The following is a 19,950-nucleotide window of genomic DNA, read 5'->3' as shown; positions in this document are numbered from 1 at the left end:
GCTCTTGACTCCTGGAACTCTTTCTACTGCAGTGTTCAAATATTGCTCGTTTTTGTTTTTTATTCATTCTCTTCTGTAGTTTTCAGGTTCTCTACATGGAACATTACTATTATTATCCAGAAGAAACATATGAGTTTTCAAATCACACTGAGACGGTCGTACTATTCTAAATTGGGGGTCATTTCAGGGCAGGACTAGAAGTCTGTCTGATCATGTGTGACCATGTGACACAAGGCAGGTGTTTAAGCTGGAGAGGAGCTGAACTGTGTCATCTTAGCAGAGACTCCAGAGTCTTCCTAATGAATGCTGGCCAAGTGGGTACAATGTAGAATGTGTTAGAATCGGGATTCTCTGCCATTTGGCTCCGGGTGTGGGAAGGAACAAAGCCGGGCCAACTCTGCCTGCCTCCTGCCTGCTGTCCCGGTTGGGAGAGAAATGCTCACTGCCCGGCCGGTTCTGTGCACACTGTCCTAAATTCACAGCAGAAGACATCCTTAGTCTCTATCACTGAGCCTTGCAGCGTTTAAAAATATTGTAACATTTTTCTGGCTGTCTATCTGCCCATGGGCCTCAATGGGAAAATCCCCCAAGAACCTGGAATTTAAAAAGGGCCCATAAGATGCTCAGAACATTAGACTACAAAGTCAAGTGCAGCAGGTCTGAGCCGGTGTGTGCGAACACTGGTGGACTTGAGGGTCTGCGGGGTAAGGCCCTGACTCAGGCGCTACGATGCTTTAACAGAGGTAGATGTGGTCGGGAGGAGGTTGGACGTTCCTCAAAGAGCACCTGCAAAGCCAACATCCAACCTCTCCGTCCTCTGTGCTCCGATCCTATTTCTGGCACAAGTATCTTCACATTTCCTTTGCTTTATTTCTAAAGTGGATCTACTAACTGTATTCCCTCAACAGTGTTGCTGTGTGTTGGGAATACGTGTCCTGTGTTTGTGTCGTGTATCTGAGATGTCCGTGAGCTGCCTCTGTGTGTGTGTGTGTGTGTGTGTGTGTGTGTGTGTGTTGGGGGGTACATGTGAGGTCGACATAGGCTGTAAATGTAGGTTGCGTGTGTTTTCCAAGTTACAAAGCTCGAGCAATAGTGTAAATCACAAGATATTCTATGAACGTTAGCCACTACAACAGACCCCTCTAAAATCGCTCAGGCTGAGAGGCCGTTCTTTACAGATCGCAGCCATAAGCCCGGCTGACCTCTGCTACGAAGAAACTTTGTCCACACTAAGATACGCGGAAAGGTACGGGTATGAGTGTCTACTATCCCGCGTGGCTCCCGGTTCTGAATCTGCCAGATTCTTCCAGTACCCTTCCACCCAATGGGTTGGCAGCTGGGGAAGAGGTCTGGGAGGAGGCAGGACAGAATGCTTCCTGGGGGACCCGGGGCCCCCTGAGCCTGTCACTCGGTTGCTCCAGCTCTGCCTGGGAGAGGCACCGGGGGCTCCAAACAATGGAGATGGACTGATGCCAATCCTGATGTGATTGACATCGGTCTCCCTGTATTTTCCCGCTGAGCGGCACGGCCCTTCACACATTTCTCCCCTTGTCACGTGGCTCACGGGGAGCACAGAGAAAGGCAGGCAGGGGCTCTTACGCTAGTAACATGGGAGGCCCGGCTTTCCCCTGGGCCGGTTCTCATTTCTCCAGGCCCCACGCATACGGATGATCCTCTCAGAGCAGATGGTCACCAGCATCTCCCCCCGGGGAGGGGCCGTCATCGCCCGGTTCCTTCTGTCCAGCGGGGCCGGGGAGCAAGTCTACACCCGTGGCCTGGGCAGGAGGCTGTGGCCCAGACAGGTTCCTGCTTTTTGAGGCAGGCAATCTGGATCCTGCTTCTCCAGACCCTTTTAAGAAAGATGAGGGTGCGAGGCAAGGGAGCCTCTAAGTAGCAGCCCTCCTCCCCTTTTGTGGGGCAGACACCGAGAAGCCCCCACCAAGACCCACCTGTCAGGGTCAGACGGGACCTTGGGATTCTGGGCCTCCCACCGCTCAGCGGCCTCCCTTACGGAGGGACGCGATTTCTCATCAGAGTCGGGGTGAAGAACCCAAGAGATCAGGCATGAGCCATGCCTGCCACGGGGCGGCTGCTCAAAACGGCAGTGGTCACTGTCCCGCGCAGTAGTGGCCCCTGGTAGGGAAGGAGGCTTGCATTGCAAGGACACAGACTAGCGTCTCCCTTCACGGAGCAGCCTAGAGACCGTGTCACACCGTTAGATGTTTCTTCCAGCATCTGCACTGCGAGCTCACGTCTTTGGGTCGACTTGGTCGCTCCGCTCACTAGATGCAAATCTGTTGCCGGCAGATTTCACACGAGAGATGATGTGATGCGGAGGAAGGAGAAAACAGTAGCCGAAAGTCCTGGGATCACAGCCTGGCTCTGCCATGGGGCCGTGGGCCTTGGGGGCCAAGCCTTAGAAACCCGTCCCTTCCTCACTGAAAGAAGTAAGGTGACCACAGTTAGCCAGTCAAAGCCCAGGATCCGCAGTCAAGCTCCAATTGCAGAGGCAGAGCGAGTCAGGAATGTGTTAGCTCTGCCCATTTCTGGCCGGCGCCCTGCAAAGTGGCCCAGGGTCTCAGTGTGTGTTATTCTTTGCACACGGAAGGGCTAAAAAGATCCAGAATAAAGCTGTGGTCAACACCTCGATGCTGATGAGAGAGTCAAAGGCAGAGAACAGCAAAGCACTGCTTGCACACGGAAATTCCAGGACGGCAGGTAAACTGAGTCTGGGTCCAGGCCAGCAGCAGGAAGGCCGGGAGCAGGATGGCGGGAGGGACCGGTTGCAGGCTCAGCATGGGGCTTGGGGTGGGGGGACACCTGCTTGGAATCACTGGAGCCCTAGCCCAGGGCAGCCTCCAGGGACATTTTGGCCGTGGCCCTGGGGAAACACACTTTATTTTGAGGCAAATGCAGAGTCCCATGCAATTGTAAGAAATAAAGGGCCCTGCCCTTCCTGGAGGGTCATTTTCAGTCTCATTTTTATTACCATTTTTGTTCTGAAGCCATGGTTTCTCCCGAGACTACTCTTTCCTTCCCAGAATTGCACGGCGGCCATCTGACGTTGATTCTACTGATGGCCTCATGCAGTTAAATGATGTTCAACTCTCCAGAAACCTTAACGGCAGCACCCCACCAGCACCAGTAATCCCTGGGGGCAGCAGAAACACTCACGGCACACCCAGCTGGTTTTTAGTTATTCTGCTCCTCGCCTTTGATATTGCACAACTGTTGCTGAAATGCCTCCTCCCCTTCCAGAGTGGCCGCCCTGTCTGCTGGCCGAACAGGGTCCCAGGCCGCAGACAGGCCAGCCGACCTGGGCACGCCAGCTGCAGCAGGCTCGGGAAGAGTGGCAGCAGCGGTACCTGGCCATCGCCCAGGTGAGCCTCGCTGCCTCCACCTGCGGAGGCCGGCCCCTGGCGGGGATCCTCACCCCGTTTCCAGATGCGCATGGCCGCTTGGGCAGCACGCTCAGGTGGATCATAAGGGGGGCTTCTGTTTCCAGTGAGTGTGTAGTACGGGAGATGTGACAGTGACTTACATTTATGCTGGGTCAAGGACAAGAGACAAGCAGGGACAAGAGACAAGCCAAGAGGGTTGATGAGTGAGGCTGAGGGTAGATCCAAGGCTGCCCATAATTACAGTTTGCGGAGAATTTGAGGACCATGAACTGTCTTATGGGGATGGTGTGATGCCCTGAACCCCGGTGTCTAGCGTGGCATTTGCTGCTGGTATCAGATCCTAAGTGGGTTGTCCTGTGACTTTCACACGTGGGTCGGGGAGATGCCCGCTTAGTCCCCCATCCATGGCACACTCCCGCCATGACCTGGGCCCCAAAGTCACAGGCTCTGCATGAACCCCAAGTCAGGGACTAGGCACAGAGCCCTTGGGGAGAGGTGGCGTCAGCCCAGCCGGCCTTCCAAAAGGCTCGTGAAGACTGGAATAGAGGTGAGCCTCAGGCTCAGGGGGCGCAGTTGGGGTCGGGGGGTCTGCAGCACTGGGAGGCCAGGCCGAGTTAGGGCCCAAGGGTTCCAGAGGTGCGGACAGTAACAACAGAAAAGGATCTGACCCTCCTTACTCTCTATCTGAATTTCAAGATTTAAAAGTTTTCCTTGTGCCTTCACGGCACAGTCCAGGTCTATCGATCCTCTAGAAGGCCAAGACCGATCAGTACTGCACTCAGGGATGAAAGGCGCTCAGGTGACCAGGAGAGTCCTACAGCCGTCACATTTGTCATCAACATCTGATGACCAGTAGGGGGAGCATGGGAAGTAGAGGAACAGGCTTAGCTGCGGCCTGGGGAAGGATGAGGCCGGAGAGGCAGCAGCCTGGGGCCTGGAGATGGCAGGGGGTGCGGTATGGGGGGAGGGGCGCAGGGCAGGAAGGAGAGGTCAGGGTGGAAGGGGCCGATGCAGGGCGGCCGGGAACGGGGAGCAGAGCTGGGGACTGGCTACACTTTGCAACAGATGAACTCAGCCCCTGACGACTGACCTGCCAAGGGTCTCACCCCTGCCCAGACGAGCCCCCAGCCTCACTCGGCCTCCCTCGTCTGGATTCGCTTTACTGGGTAATTTGACGGGATGCATGGACCACTGGCTTTGGGAGCAAGCGGATAGGACAGGAATGCTACTCTCTCCTGAGCGTGCGAGCCCTGGGACCTCTCCGTGTCTCCTCCAGGAGCGGGAGATGACCGAGACCTTCCCTCACCTCCTCAACGTCAACGAGGACCCGCAGCTCACGGGCGTTCTCAAGTTCTTCATTCAGACTGGTACTCGCCACCTCCTCCCCCGACCCCGACTCCCTCTGCACCTGCCCCTGCTTCTTGCTTCACAAGCATGTTTCTGTTCCTTTGGAATCTCTCTTTTTGCGGTAAATACATGCAACACAGAGCTCCCCATGCTGACCGTTGTTAAGTAGTTCAGGGACATTGGTGCATTCACAGTACTCTGCATCCATCACCCCCGATCTGTCTCCAGAACCTTCCCTCTCCTCAAACCGAAACACTGTCCCCAGTCAACAACTCTCAGCACCCCTGCCCCACCCGCTGCGCTTAGGACTACTCTAGGCCCCCGTGTGAGTGGGATTGTACCATCTCTGTCGGTCTGTGATGGTATGTCTCACTTAGCATAATGTCCTTGAGGTTCCTTTTTTATTGCAGCAGGTGTCAGATCTCCTTCCCTCCCTTTGAAGGCTGAGTAATAGTCCATTATGTGTGTAGACCACATTTTTTTTTTAATCTATTCAAACTTTGGAAAATGGCATCGGTTTCATAGTAATGTCTGGCTTTCCACACCCTCGCCCTATGCACACCCCAGGACAGGAGGGGGATCATGCAGGATGGAAGTGGGGGGCAGCCCCCCAGGAGGGCCAGAGTGGTGCTCTGGGCTCTGTCCAGCGGTCAGTAACAGGACAGAGACAGAATGTCACAGACCAGGATCTGGAAACCAGGCTTCAGCCCATCTCCCAAGGCCCAGACGCAATAGTTTCTTCCCCCAGAATTCCTACCAGTAAGGTGGAATTTGAAAAAAGTTAGGAATATCTCCCAAAAAGGGCGGAAAGTAAAACAATTATCCCTAAGGCAGCGTGGTGTGCAAGGACTTCTGGCTGAAAACCCTAGTGGGGGCAAAACCCTTGCACGATCCTCTAGGAGATGAAATGGCACGGCCCAATGTGCAACATGATCCTCCATCAGGGTCAAATCCCAACTCACTGACAGACCAATTATCCTCATTCTTTTCAAGGCTCATGTGACGCTGGTCGCGCTCCATCGAATGCCATCCTTCTTCAGGGCTTGGGGTAAGTCTCCAAGAGCCATCTTTGCCCAGCAGGCGAGAGCCGTGACCAGTCAGCCCACAGGAGAGCCTCAATGTTGGTCTGGTCATCACCGGGTCAGGCCACAGAGCCGGCTGGACCACCCCAAACAAGAAAGTGCCAGACTGTCCTTGGGATCCACTCCAGGGCTTGGGGAAGAAAGCCTCGTAAGGGCTTTCAAGCCACTGAAATCCCTGCTGCTGCTCTCCACTTGTCTCCTCGGCTCTGATGTGGGGAGTTAAGAGGAAGACCCGTGGCCAGACGCTGTATAAGAATTCTGCACGAGGGGACCCACGTAGATGACGCCCACCTCCAGTGTCTCATGTCTTTTCTGGTCTTACCCACCAAAGCGACAGCACCCCAGATCCCTGCGCTCAGAGCCCTGCCTCACCAACTGGGCTGAGAGCAAGCCCAGCCTTTGAGGTGATCGCCTCTAAAAAGGGAGGCCCCTGCCCCCTATGGTGGTCCCTGTGACCTCATAGCTATCCTCTACCTCTGTGGCCTGGCCACGGATTTCCAGCCAGGAGGCTCAATCAGCTCTTACGTACCTCAGCCCTCCCGAGCCAAAGTGCAGGGAGAGTAGGAGAGGGGGTCTGTGCGGACCCTGCCCCGCCAGCCTCCAAGTCCCTTTTCCCGACTCCTCCAGGGCACCCCCCTGGCGGCCTTTGCAGGTCTATAAATGGCCAAACTCCAGATGATCTGAGGTTAGACCCTTTCCTGCAGGACCCCTGGGCTCCGAGCAAACAAGAAATATGGATGTGCATGTGTCTCGACACCCAGAATATTCCATGACAACCAAGGAGTCTAGGAACATTCTTGAACAGTTACACTGGTCATTCACAGCACACAAATAATATCTTGGGGGCAGCCAGTCGGTACCTCTGACATTGTTCCCCAAGTCTTTAGCTGGGTTTGCATAAAAAGACCCAGAAATGGATCTAAAGTTCTCTGGGGTATGTGAATTATTTTCAGTCATTATTAGTCGCCTGTCCCAGCATCCCCTCAAACACAATTTTGCCACTGGAGGTCTTACTGAAGCAGGAAAGAGGGCAAACAACCAGAAATGTTCGCTAAAGTCATCACTGTTGTGGCTCCTTAGACAAACTCTTGTCTTTTTAGAATTTCAGATAAACACGCTTCCTTCACCAATCTGGATGGGACAGTGATGGTCACACCACACGGCGAATGCAAAGTTGTTGTTAATGGGGTGCCCATCGTGGCCAAGACCAAGCTGCAGCACCTGGTAACCCTTCCTGCCTGGTCACAGAATTCCCTAAGTCCCACCTGCGAGCTAGGAGAGGAGGATCTCGACAGGTTCCTCCGCACTCCCGCTGCGGTGGGGCCGGGCGGGGGCTGGGCCCCAACCACCCCGTGTCCTTCTGCTACAGTGTCATGATAGACGTGGTCATGGCTCGGGGTTGGGAGATCTGATAGTCACTCGCTGTGTGTTCTTGGGCAAATCACTTTGCTTCTCTGGACTTCATCTATAAAACAGAAAGGAGCGAACTAAAAGTTCATCAAGACGCTTCCCAGCTCTAACGTTTTATGACATCTTAGACTTCTTAAAAAACCTGCCACAGGGAGGGACTCGCAGAGCCTGGGCCTTCCGTCTCCTCCCCATGCCTCAGCCGGAGTCCCCAGCACCACAGGGACCCTCCCCAGCCTCCCTGTGACCCAGTCCCCTCTTCAACCCATTCCTCACACCGTGGCCACAGAGAACCTTCTAGACAAGCTATTGGACCACGCCATCCTGGAAATTTTCAGTGACCCCACTTTGGGACACCTGTGTGAGCCGCCCCATCTCCCGGCCTCCTCCAGTCTCACTGCTCTGCGCGAAGGTCACGCTGACCTTCTCTTGGTTCTTTGGAACATCCCAGGCTCTGTTTGACAGCAGCCTTCCCCACCTTGCTGAAACTTACCGCCCCTGACCTCTTAGCTTAAATAGTGCACCTTGGGAGAGGACCGCTCTGATCCCTGGTACATGGCAGGTCCCCTCGCCCTTCTGCAGAAGCACCCCCTTTTCATTCAAGCCTCTTTCTCAGGCTATTACACTATTCGTCTGTAAAGTCCTAGAGGGCAGGACCCAGCTCTGTTGGGTCCCCACTGGGATCCCTGGGTCAGAGCTGGGTGTGGGATGCAGAAGTCATCAATGAAAGCGCGCACACAAAACCAAGACGCCAAACTCTTCCTCTCTGTTCTTGGGTCTCTTCCCTCTCGGGGGAACTCAGGAAGGTCTTGTGATTTAACACAGCCAGACAGGGCTTGGGGCCTTGGCTTCCCCTGGAGCAGGCTGACCCCACACCCCTGGTCTCCGCTCTTCTCCCCCTGAGCCAGTTGTCTCCTCCCCAGGACCGCCTTATCTTGGGATCCAACAGCGCCTACCTCTACATTGGGTTTCCTGCAGAGCGAGGCAGTGAAGACTTGAGCAGGTTTGACTATGACTTCTTCCAGCTGGAGAGAGCGGCTGCAGAGGGAGTGAGCGTGGACAAGCTTGGTGAGCAACCCCGGGCCCTGCCTTCTAGCATCTTCCATGCACTGATCGGAAAGCAACTGCTTTTGTTATGCGCTCTCCTGCCTCCCTTAAGAAAATAATCATTTACTGTTTCAAAGTGCAATGTTTGGAACGTTCAAATAGGATTTCCATATACGTGCAGAAAGAGGGCGTGTCTAATATTTATTTCGTTAAACTGCTTCTTTAATAAATGGAGTGGGGAGGAGGCGGGTGTATCCCGCTGGCCCTTGGACAACAGGAGTTGAAGGGCACGGGTCCACTTACATGTGGATTTTTTTTTTTTAAATACAGCATAGTTCTGTAGATGTACTTTCCTCTTTCTTAGGACTTTCTTCTCTCTAGCGTACTTTATTGTAAGAACACAGGATTGTTGTAAGAATACATAGAACAGACAAAATACACTTAGTTAACTAGTTAATCAACTGCTCACTGCTGAGTCTTCTGGCCAAAAAGAGGCTACTAGTAGGTACATTTTGAGGGGGTCAAAAGTTAAGTGGACTTTTTTACTCTAAAGTGGGGGTCAGGGCCCCAACCAATAGCTCAGTGAGTGGACACAGGGACATCCCCCTAGGGGATCAGAATCCCTACCCAAGGCTCTGCTAGGACATTTTTTTTTTTAATGATTTTTTTTTAAAAAAGATTTTATTTATTTGACAGAGAGAGAGAGATCACAAGCAGGCAGAGAGGCAGGCAGAGAGAGAGGAAGGAAAATAGGCTCCTTGGTGAATAGGACCCTGAGATCATGACCTGAGCCGAAGGCAGAGGCTTTAACCCACTGAACCACCCAGGCGCCCCTCTGCTAGGACATTTAAAGGACAGTCATTCCGTTAGCCTTATTTCCGCGTTCTGGAGGTTTTACTCGAGTTTCCCCTGCTCTCCCCCAGGCGCCGTGTGGCTCTCAGACACAATTCCCACTGCCTTGTGGCCAGTCCACCTGTCCTCAGTGGCTGGACATGCTCTGCCCCCCTGCCCTGGAGCCTCTTGCCATGGCAGGGAAACTGTGTGGGAGATTCTCAATTTTGAATCAGTTTCTTGAGAATACAGAAAAGTTTCAAGAGTCGTGTGTAGAACTCTCATACACCCCTGAGCTCCTGTGTCAAAATTTACTACACTTGCTTTATCATATACCTGTGTATGTGTGTATATACTTAAATGTGTGTGTGTGTTTGTGTGTGTGTGTATATGTATGTATATATATATACATATATATAAAATCTTTAAATGTATATATAGATACATTTTTTTTCTGAATCATTTGAGATTAAGTTGCACTACGGACTTGACGCATGTTGAACTAATTGTTTGTGTCAGTAGTGTCCTTTATAACAACAAAAATTTCAAGTCCAACATGTAAGACAGCATTCAGTTGTTGTGTTTCTCTAGTCTCCTTAAACCTGGTAAAGGTCTTTGTCTTTCGTGACCGTGACATTTTTAAAGAGTAAAGCCCTGTTATTTCGTATAATCTTCCTTCATTCATCTTTTTGGTGGCTGCCCAGTTTCTCCACTGTGAAGCTACCACCTTTTTTATTAATATTTTATGCGGAGAGGCTTTGACATGTAGACACCCTACACCTCACCATTCCTTCCTCCGCTAGTTTTGTCATCCTTCGATCATTCTTGCTCAGATTATGATAATTTTTGTCAAATGGTGCATCTCCGGTTCCAAACTTTCTTCTACATTTATTTGAAAACAATCTGCCGCAGCTTCTCTTTGCTTACTCACCTACCTATTTCCGTATGAACTCAAAGAATCTAGTCTTACACAAGGGGTTTTAATCTGTTGCTTTCAGGGTCTATTTTGATGAGCAAACCATCCTAGATATGGCCCGGAGGAGCCCCAAGCGCATCTCCATGTCTTCGTATCATGTCCTCATTGTTCATTGAACACTAGCCTCCTTTCTGGCAGAAGAACACGTTCCAGGTTCATCTACAGACTCTCAGTCCCAGCATCCTGACTCCTTCTGGTTGAGAATAGCATTTATAAATCAAGATCTGGAGCTAGGTGTGCAGACCGCTGTATCGATAAATAGATATAGCTCTATGGACAGACAGATGTACATCTCCCTCAGACATACGGATAGCTTGGTCTATACCCACAAAACCATGAGTTCCTAATGATGAATTCCATGTTCAAAGCCCCAGGGATTAGTCTAGTTTTCCCTTGGTGCAGAAACCTCCTAATATAATATTTATGTCCCATTTTTCTCCATATTTCCTCTGGATTCCTTCCCCTGGAGCAGAGGGAGAGGGAGAAGCAGACTCCACAATGAGCAGGGAGCTCCACACGGGGCTCGATCCCAGCACCCCGAGATCATGACCTGAGCCAAAGGCAGATGATTAACTAGCTGAGCCACCCAGGCGCACCCCTACCCCAGCACCTTCTTAAGCATTTGTCCCTGCAGGGTCCCCTCCCCTGCACCATCAAATGCCCTCTGTGGGTCATTCCCATCACACAAACATGCTCCACTATCTTCTGCCATAAAAATAAACAAAACCCTACCTTGACCCATCCCCCTTTAGCTACCGCCATATTGTTTTTGTTCCCTTCAGTAGAAAACTAGTCAGCTATTTCCACTTTCTCATCTCCCACGCACGCCCTGGCCTCCTCCAGGCTGGCCTCCGTCCCGACCATTCCTAGATGCTGTGCACTCTGTGTTCTAGATCTGTAGGCACCTGTCCACACCCATCTCACTGAAATCTTGGCAACGTTTTATACCATTGAGTATGCTCCCCTGTGAACTATTTTCCTCTTGGAACAACATGCCCTCTTGGTTTCCTTCGAGGCTGGTTCTCCCACATCCCCTTTCCTGGCTGCCCCTCATCTGAGCCATGTTGTGCTTGGACCTTGGGGCTCTTCTCCAGACGGTGCTCCCCGGCTCCTCATCCCGCCTCCAGCAGTGCTCAGTGCCATCTTATGGAAATGACCCTCAGCAGCTCTGCGTCTTGCTATCTACTCGCTCTCTCCTTGGTATCTTCACTCAGCTGCCTTCTCGATGCCATCACCTGCGCGTCCCACGGACGTCTCAACCACTCACTGCACCCTATTTCCATACCCAGGATTTACCACATTGCGAGTTGCTCAAGCCCCAAACCTAGGCCTCCGCCCTTCCCTCACTTTGCGATCCAGTCCGCCTTTCTTCCGTCTGCTTGCGCTACCATTTCTGTGGAAGCTACCGACTTCTCTTGCCTGTTACTCTCAGGTTGAAAAATGTTCATCAACTTCTCAGTGTAAGACTAAAATCCAAACTCCTTACCACGGCTTTGAAGGCCTTATATAGTCCACCACAACCTTATCTCACACCGCTCTCTCGTTACCTCGCTTTGAAACTTCCTGGTCTCTTTGCTGCTACCTGGAGGACACACCAAGCCCTGTTCTGCCTCAGGGCCTTTGCACTTGTTGCTTTGTTTTTCCTTGCTGCTTTGGCTCATTCTCAGCTTTCAACTCTCAGCTGGAATCTTACCTTTCGGGTAGATCTTCCCCCTTTCTTGGTCACATCTAGTTACTCTCTTACGTAACTCTATCTCCTTCCAAACATTTATCACATTTAAATTTTTACTTACTGCTTTACTTGATTATCTATATATCCGTGTGAGACTCTCAGCTCTAACTGGGATTTTTTTCTCTTGTTCATCCATTCATTTGTATCTTCCTTCATTCAGCTAATAAATATTAGCTGAGCCCCTACTATGTGCTAGATGTGCTTCTTAGTCCTGGGGATCCTGTCCTGCTAGAGAAAACCCAGCCCTGGGTTTCTGAGAAAGATATTCCTTCTGCTCTCAACCTGCCTGCCACCCCCCAGCAAAAATCTTGGATTCCTCGAAGTCAAGAGCATTCAAAGCTCTGATGCTGTCCTTCCTTGTGTCAAGGAGACTCCAGAGCACCTTCCGGTCTCCCACACCCAGGCCCGGGGTGGCTTTGCTCAAGGCTCTCCTGGATCCTGGGCAAACTGGTCCTCCACGGAGAGCTTTGTGCTACGCTGGGCCCCCAGGGGGAGGAGCAGCTCATACATGCCAGGCTAACCCTTTCCTTGAGCACACAGGCTTGCCTGAACTTGCCTGAAAACCATGGATGGGGGGCACAAGGGATGCACCTACACGCATGTCGGTCTCTCCCTTTCCCCTACGCCAGAGTATATGCCTCTGAATTTTAGCAAAATAAACAGACGTGAGATTCACCTCCTTATCCTTTGCTGCTGCAGTTCCTGACCCAAATGGACAAGGCTCTGGAGTACCAAGCCACGTACTCCATTTACCCACACGCACCTGCCTCCCCAGCCCAGGGCCAGAGGCGCAATGAGGGGTAACAAGCCCCAGCCCCCAGTGGAAAGCACTCGGCCTCTGTGAAGTTTCTGGGTCCTCAGCAAGGCAGCCTGGGGACAGTTCTGGGGAGGCAGACCTCAAGGCCACCGCGGGCCACGGTGTGGACCCGTGGGCAGGAAATCCCTAAAGAGCTGAGAGTCGCTGACACAAGGCAGCGTCAGCCTGGGTGCGGCAGGGCGACCGGCCGTGTCCCCATCTCCAGCACCCCCAGCTGCAAGCCGCCCAAGGAACAGAAGTAAGAACAGGTTACCTGTCGGGCCAGCTGCAGCTTCAAGAGGAATCCCCAGACCTTCACGGGGCCAACCCTGTTTTAGGCTCCCTACCCGCCTCCCGGAACAATCTGACGCTGCTTTGGTCGAGGACCCTGAGACCACGAATGGGAACCAGAGGCGGGGAGATCCCTGTGGGATGCCCCCGAGATTCACGGGTTGAGATGAGTCGGCATTTAAGAGAGTCAGGTGGTGGTTCTTCTCCACACTTGGTTTTGTTTTTAAAGATTTTGTTTATTTGAGAGAGAAAGAGAGAGCGTGCATGGGGTGGGGACAGGCAGAGGGAGAAGCAAACTTCCCGCTGAGCAGGGAGCCAGACGCAGGACTTGATCCCAGGACCCTGAGACCAACTGAGGCAGACCCTTCACCAACTGAGCCACCCAGGTGTCCCTGGTTTTTGTTTTTGTTTTTTTAAATTACATGCTTATAATTTTAAAATGCAGACATTTGTTGAACAATCAAATGACTGAGGAGCATATGCATTCCCTCCTGGCTGGCAAGTGTCCCGGAACAGGAGGCCAGTGCTCAGGAGCACGTGCTGTCCTCCTAGGGGCCGCGGGCCGCGGGGACGGGAACGCAGACCCCAGCGTGCTGGCTGTGTTCCAGGACTATGTCAAACTGATGCCGCTGGTGGCGGAAGCGAATCAAATGGGCGAAGAGCTGGACAAGGTAAGAGCTAGAGGACGGTCCAGCACTCAGTCCAGGAAGGGCCCCAGAGAACAGGGTCCACGGCCCCTCACACCACCGCCACGGCCGGCTCCGTGGGGTGGATGGGGACACGGGAGCCTGGAGAGGTCAGGACCTAGGACGCCACCATGAGCCAGTGACAGCACCCAGGTCAACACCCAGAACTCTCCAGTCCCAGCTGCTAACGCCATTCCTTCCACCTCGGGCCACCGATGCCCCCACAGCCACCAGGGCCCCAGAACTCAGGACCGCAGACCAATGCCTGCCCGCCGAACCACCCCATCCCAGATTGCCCTCCAGTGGGGTTTCTCTGGGTCCGGCACCCCGAAGCTTTCTGTGCCAGAGAGGACCTACATGGGGGTTGGCTCCCTGGTGACACAGGACCCCAGTCCTCAGGAAACTTGCAAGAGACTTACGTCGGGAGGGTCAGAAAAAGGGCAAGACAGGGCAGGGATTGTGCGGAAACGCAGGGTGACTCAGGGCAAAGTGTTTCTCTTACCAGGGACTCAGAATGGAGCTGAAGGTGAAGAATTTAGCGTCTTCAGACTCCAGGGGCTACGACCTACAGAAAGAGGTCATGGTGAAGGTGACGCACCAAAGGACTCATGAGGTGACACGCCCCTGGGGACGGGGTTTCGGAGGTACTTTCCCGGGGACAGAGGTCAGTTCAAGCCCTACAGCCTGTGGAGACCCAGAGAAGGGACACCACGTGTTGAGTGTGAGCTGGGACCCTGCGGACAGAGGACCCTCCTCTGTGGTTCCCTCCTGGGCCTTTCCCACACGCACGAAGTCCTGAGACTGCCCCAACCACCAGCACTGAGCACTTTCTGTTGAACAGTTTTTCAATTTTTAATTTATTTGAGAAAGAGAGAGAGAGCACAAGCAAGGGGAGGGGCAGAGGGAGAGGGAGACGCAGACTCCCCGCTGAACAGAGAGCCCGATGCGGGACTTGATCCCAGGACCCAGAGGTCCTCATCTGAGCCGAAGGCAGATGCTTAACTGACTGAGCCACCCAGGAGCGCTATTTTTAACATGAGTACCAGAAGGGAGCCCGAGAGTTTAGCCAGCTGATGGTCGTGTCTGTGTGCGAGCGAGCGAGACAGAGCGAGAGAGACAGAGAGGTGTGTCCCTCTGGAGAAGTGAGAAAATCTGCATGCTGGTTAAGATTCCAGAAAAGGCCTGGCTGATCCTTTCCCATGGTTGCCTTTGCTCACTGCCAGGAGGGTCCCCTTCAGGTACCTATGACCCCTTGCCTTTCTCTCTGCCCAACAGAAAAGACTGGGGAGCTCCATTGGTATCTATTACGTATTTCTGCCCTCGGAGCAACCCCGGGACCTCTGGCCCCAGCCCAACGCGCTCTCCTCAGCCTCTCTAGACGAGCCCCAAATGCTCCAGGGGCATCTGGGTGGGCAGCCAGAGTTGGCAAACGTGCCACTGGTGGAAGGGACCAACCATCACTGGGTGATCTACCCTACCAAGCAACGAGCTGGTCCTCCTCTGGGTCTCACCCTTCTGCTCGTTCCCCCAAAGTTGTCAAAATCCTCTTAAAATTGTGTAATGTCACAGGAAAAGAGTTATAAATGGATCCTCAGGGACCCATGAGTGTGTTTCCTGCCGGGCACCAGGGTCACAGAGTCTCAGCTCGACGGGCCCACCGGTTGGGAGAGCCCAGGGAGCCGACCTGAGCCAGCCCAGACTGGAGCTGAACTTTTTTTTTTTTTTTTAAGATTTTATTTATTTGACAGACAGAGATCACAAGTAGGCAGAGAAGCAGGCAGAGAGAGAGAGAGGAAGGGAAGCAGGCTTCTCACGGAGCAGAGAGCCCGATGCAGGGCTCGATCCCAGGACCCCGGGATCATGACCTGAGCCAAAGGCAGAGGCTTCAACCCACTGAGCCACCCAGGCCAGAGCCTGAACTTCTGAGACATTCTTCTGTCTCTGCCTCTGACCCAACACTGCGGTGGCCTCCTCTGTACCCCGTGGGGTGAGGAGAGAAGCTAGACATGTCCCTGTCCCTTCACGTCACAAATCTCACAGCTCTGGAGGCTGGAAGCCCGAGATCGTGGCACGGGCGGATCTGGTATCTGGTGAAGGATGGCTTCACGGGCCAGAGCAGACACCTTCTTGCTGGGTCCTCACGTGGCATTCTGGGCCTGGGAGGGCTCTGGGGCCTGCTTCATCAGGCGCTGATTCCATTCGTGAGGGGCCCACCCTCCTGGGCCAGTCGCCTCCCCCAGGCTCTGCTTCCTCATCCCATCACACCCGGGCTTGGGTTTCAATGCACGGATGTGGGGGGACCTAACACTCAGTCCAGAGCCGCAGGCTGGACGTCGGCCCCTCGCACACCCCCAGTGCAGCTCTCGGGGGTCCAACACAGGGGCCGGACAGGGCCATGGGGGGAGAGGGAAGTCTCCACTGGAAAGGCTGGCTGCACTCACTTTTCAGGAGCTCCCAGGCAAAAGCTTCCAGCCAGGGTGTCTGTGTCCACGGTCACCCCCTCTAGTCCTGTAGAACTTCGCTGACGCTCAGAGGGCAGGGCTGTTCCTCTCTGCACTTGAGGCTGACAAGAAAAGAAAGAAGTCTTTTAGGGTCCGGAAGATGTTCTTTCTTTTGAAGACACATTACACTCAGAGAACGATGTGTCTGTTGAGTTGTTTCCAAGTTGCTCAGACAAGGGGTTGCTCGGTTTACCCGGTAACCACTTCTGATGGGATGTTTATGGTCCAGAACATTCCATCTCACTTGCATGCCCTCTCCCCGCTCTGCATCTTATGCTTCTGTCCTCTCAGTAGCCATGTCCCTCACCCAGTGAGGAGACAGACAGTGGCAGTCTCTCTCAGGGGCGTGAGCTCACACGTTTACCACCTTATTATTCTGTAGCCCAGACGCCCAGCCCAGGCCCCCCTGCATGAAAACAAAGGCACTGGCAGAGCTATTTTGCTTTCTGGAGGCTTGAGGACAATGTTTCCTTCCTTCTTCAAGCTTCTAGAGGCCCCTCCTTTCCCAGGCTCATGGCCGTCAGGCTCCATTTCCAAAGTCGGCCACGTGGCATCTCCCTGACCCGGCTCCGGCCACGGCCTCTCCAGCCGCCTCTTCTGCCTCCTCCTTCCACATTTAAGGTCCTTGTGATCACACGGGGCCCACGTGGGTAAGCCAAGCGAGTCTCCCGATTTGAAGGTCAGCTGATAAGTCATCTTGACTCCCCCTGCATCGACTTCCCTTGGCCACATGAGGTAACACACGGGCAGGTTCCCGAGACTGGGACGCGGACATCCTGGAGGGCCATTCTTCCGCGAACCACGAGCCTCACACCTCCATTCCTCCTGGGAGGGCCTGTCGCCTCCACTCTTCGTCATCTCCTCGGGGTTGTTCAGTTCCAGCAACTCGAGGGTGCTGAAGTGACGGGTCAGGAGTGAATGTGGACAAAGTTGGTGGAGAGCGTGGTATGGTCCTGGGTACCCCAAGCGCAGGCCACGTGACGGAGGTGAAGTCAGACACCCTTGACTCGTCCGTGTGTTTCCAGGTGTGGATCTGGTCGAAAGCCAAGTTTATCAATAGGAAATTCCTAATGGAGGAGCTTTACCAGCGCTTCCTGGAGGGGGAAGCCAGCCACGTGGCTCGGGAAGATGACCCTTTCTGGGACCCCGTCGAGGCCGTGCACCTGGGCTCGGCTCACGTGTGGCTCCAGCCCCTCGCCTACTGCATGAGGCTCGAGGAGCAGGTGGACTTCCTCAGCTGCGACGGGACGGAGGAGGCCGTGCTGCACGTCCACGTGACGCCCTGCTCCCCGGGGGGACAGTGGGTGTCTCCCTCTTCCCTGGTCCTGGGTGTGCCCAGCAGAGGGCTCACAGCATGCCTGAGCTCTCCCGGGAGGTGGTCAGCTCGGTGTCCCGAGGAGCTCACGCAGCCACGACTTGGCCAAGCCAAATCTAATTGGATTTTTGCCATGGCGGTCAAATCGGCTGACCTGGAATTTTCCAGAGCCCGGTGAGGAGGCCCTAGAGCCGGAAGGGAAAGCTGGTTTTCCAGCTCATCCCTTCTCCATCCAGGGCATAGGATCCAATCATTTTTTTGTTCCTTTTCTCAAGGTGGACACTGAGGTGCCTTTGTTCCCCAGCCTGGCCTCATTCTGGGTGGTTATTCGACCTTCTATGGCGATGGGCTTTGCTTTAACTCTGCTGTATTGTCTCTCTGCCTCCCTCTGGGGAGCCTCCTCTCTTTCTCTCTTCAGGCCAGAGGCAGTTCAGGCAGTTTTCACAAAAGCCCAAGTCTCTTAGCAATCCTAAGAGAAGAGGCTGGCAGGCAGGGGCTCTGGTCTGGGGGCTCCGTCCCCTTGGGCACCCATGGCAGCCTTTTTGTCTTTCTGAAGAGGCAACAGGCTCAGAAAGGGGGTGAGAGGCTGCAAGTTCCTGTGACCCGGGGACCGAGCTGACCATCGATTGTCTTTCTTGCGACTCTATGACACTTTCTGGTCTCTGGGCTACCTCGGGCTACTGGTTTGCTGATTGGTTCTGGGCTGCTGGGTTGCTCTCACGGCAAGTTAATAAAGCAGGATTCTAGTTTCTAGGCTTTAGTCTTTGTGAGTTTGGTGGGAGAAATGGCCCCTGTTGGAAAGTCCAAATTTGCAAACTTGTAGGCCTGGAGTTGGCTCTGGATTGTGAAGCGTCCACCAAGGAAAGTGGCACCTCGAGAGGCTGCCTCTGGGTGGCCGGACAGCTTTCCCTGGGTAGCAGCCCCTTTCTCCCAGTGGGAACCTACCTAGGTCTCCAGGGTTAGCGCATTTATTGCATGAAGTGGATACATTGCTGTCTCCTCCTCAAGAAGGCTGTGAACTCCTTGAGTGTCTATTGAATGAACGAATTCCACAGCTGGTAACATCCCCTGTCTTTTCTTCAGAGACACGGGCCATCTCTTGAGGAGTCTCAATTGTCCCCTTTGACTACACAATCCTAACAGGTTGGGCCCCGGCTAACCCATGGTCCATGTTCTCCTTCTCCATTTGCAGAGCATGTGGTGACGAGGATGTGGTTATGGACCCTTTGGAGCTGCTGGGCAAGAGGATGGATTTCCAGATTGGCCTCGTGCGGTGTCTCGGCATCAAGTGGCTCAAGGAGCGCGCCGAGCGAGGCGTCCAGATGGGGTACCTGCCTGCCCCGCGGAGCCGTGCGCACACACTACCCACTCGTGGGCCCTGGTTGGAGGGAGTCTTGCCTCAGGGGTCAAATACGAGTGTACCATGAAATTTTCTTCAGTTTCTCCTTGCCCAGCCCCAACATGAGTATTTCCTCATCTATTTAGTGGAAGTTCCATTTCCTTCAACGTTGTTGGACAGTAAGCCACGTGTGCTGAGAAGAGTGATTGAAGCAGGAGTCACAGATTTTGTCTGAAAGAATATCCAGTAAAGCTGTTTTATCTATATGGGATAGTTTGGGTTTTTTTGTTTTGCTTTGTTTTTATTTTTGTTTTTTTGAGTTGGAAACAGAAGGACTGTGTTGCAATATGGCAGAAACACCAGATAGGCTTAATTAGGCTGAAAGGATTTTAAGTGATCAAGGGAAGTTTTGAAGGACAAAAACCCAACCACCACCTCACATGGAAAATGAACATTTTTCTAAGTAGAAAGTATTTATCGAAGTGTTTATCCATTTCCTTTTTGTTAGACACGTAATACCCTCCATGTAGGGGTGCTTCCCAGGGGCGGCACTCGTGACGGGCAGTTGCTGGTCATCTTGGATCGACTGACCGATCCAGACCATCGTCCTTCGGCTCATGTGATCCTTTTCTTTAGAAAGGTGTTCCTTCTGGTTTTAAATGGTGTTTTCTGTTCTTTCAGGTACAGAATTTATGATCTTTCAAGCACTTTCTATACCAAGCCTGTATGGAAAACTGTGAATCCTCAAATAGAAGAAACTGTCCAATTTACAGCCTTAAATGCATCTCAGGAGTTTCTGAACTATTTACAAACAAACGCTCTCGTTGTCGAGTTATGGGGTCTGCAAGGTACCCCGTTTACTTCCTCTTTGGCGCGATGCATCCTTCCATCAGCCACCACGTGTTTCTGGGGCTACTGAGGGACGGAGGGAGAGGGCGGGAGTCAGGGTCTTAATAGCCAAGAGCCATCTTCTCCTAGGTCCCTGGGCTCAGGTTCACAGGTTATACAGTTTAAATCTCTTCACGTGACACTGGGGACCGAGAGGGGGAGTTTCTTTCCTGGACGGTATCTTTCCCACATTGCAGAAGGCTGTGCCCAACTGAGCTCCTCTCAGCCAGATGTCATGGTCACAAGTGAAGGCCACATCATGGTGGACACCAAGAAAATTTCCACAGTGATGGATACAAGCCAGGTGGGCA

General features: G+C 53.2%; 1 protein-coding gene across 1 annotated transcript in view; it reads left to right on the top strand.

The window, feature by feature from the left end:
- The window catches only part of LOC116576795 (kinesin-like protein KIF28P), a 40,783-nt gene that overhangs the window by 15,756 nt on the left and 5,077 nt on the right, over positions 1–19,950 (top strand). Inside the window, exons 6-18 of the mRNA XM_032319369.1 lie at positions 1,179–1,246; positions 2,609–2,718; positions 3,259–3,380; positions 4,678–4,768; positions 5,742–5,796; positions 6,931–7,054; positions 8,161–8,305; positions 13,463–13,581; positions 14,102–14,209; positions 17,123–17,397; positions 18,605–18,739; positions 19,433–19,599; positions 19,837–19,943. Of these exons, the coding sequence (XP_032175260.1) occupies positions 1,179–1,246; positions 2,609–2,718; positions 3,259–3,380; positions 4,678–4,768; positions 5,742–5,796; positions 6,931–7,054; positions 8,161–8,305; positions 13,463–13,581; positions 14,102–14,209; positions 17,123–17,397; positions 18,605–18,739; positions 19,433–19,599; positions 19,837–19,943 (1,626 nt within the window). The remainder of the gene's footprint in view (positions 1–1,178; positions 1,247–2,608; positions 2,719–3,258; positions 3,381–4,677; positions 4,769–5,741; positions 5,797–6,930; positions 7,055–8,160; positions 8,306–13,462; positions 13,582–14,101; positions 14,210–17,122; positions 17,398–18,604; positions 18,740–19,432; positions 19,600–19,836; positions 19,944–19,950) is intronic.

The sequence above is a fragment of the Mustela erminea genome, chromosome 17, assembly GCF_009829155.1.
Source record: "Mustela erminea isolate mMusErm1 chromosome 17, mMusErm1.Pri, whole genome shotgun sequence".
NCBI classification, from domain to species: domain Eukaryota; kingdom Metazoa; phylum Chordata; class Mammalia; order Carnivora; family Mustelidae; genus Mustela; species Mustela erminea.
Note: the sequence above shows the minus strand (reverse complement) of the source record. Positions and strands in the feature narration are given on the sequence as shown.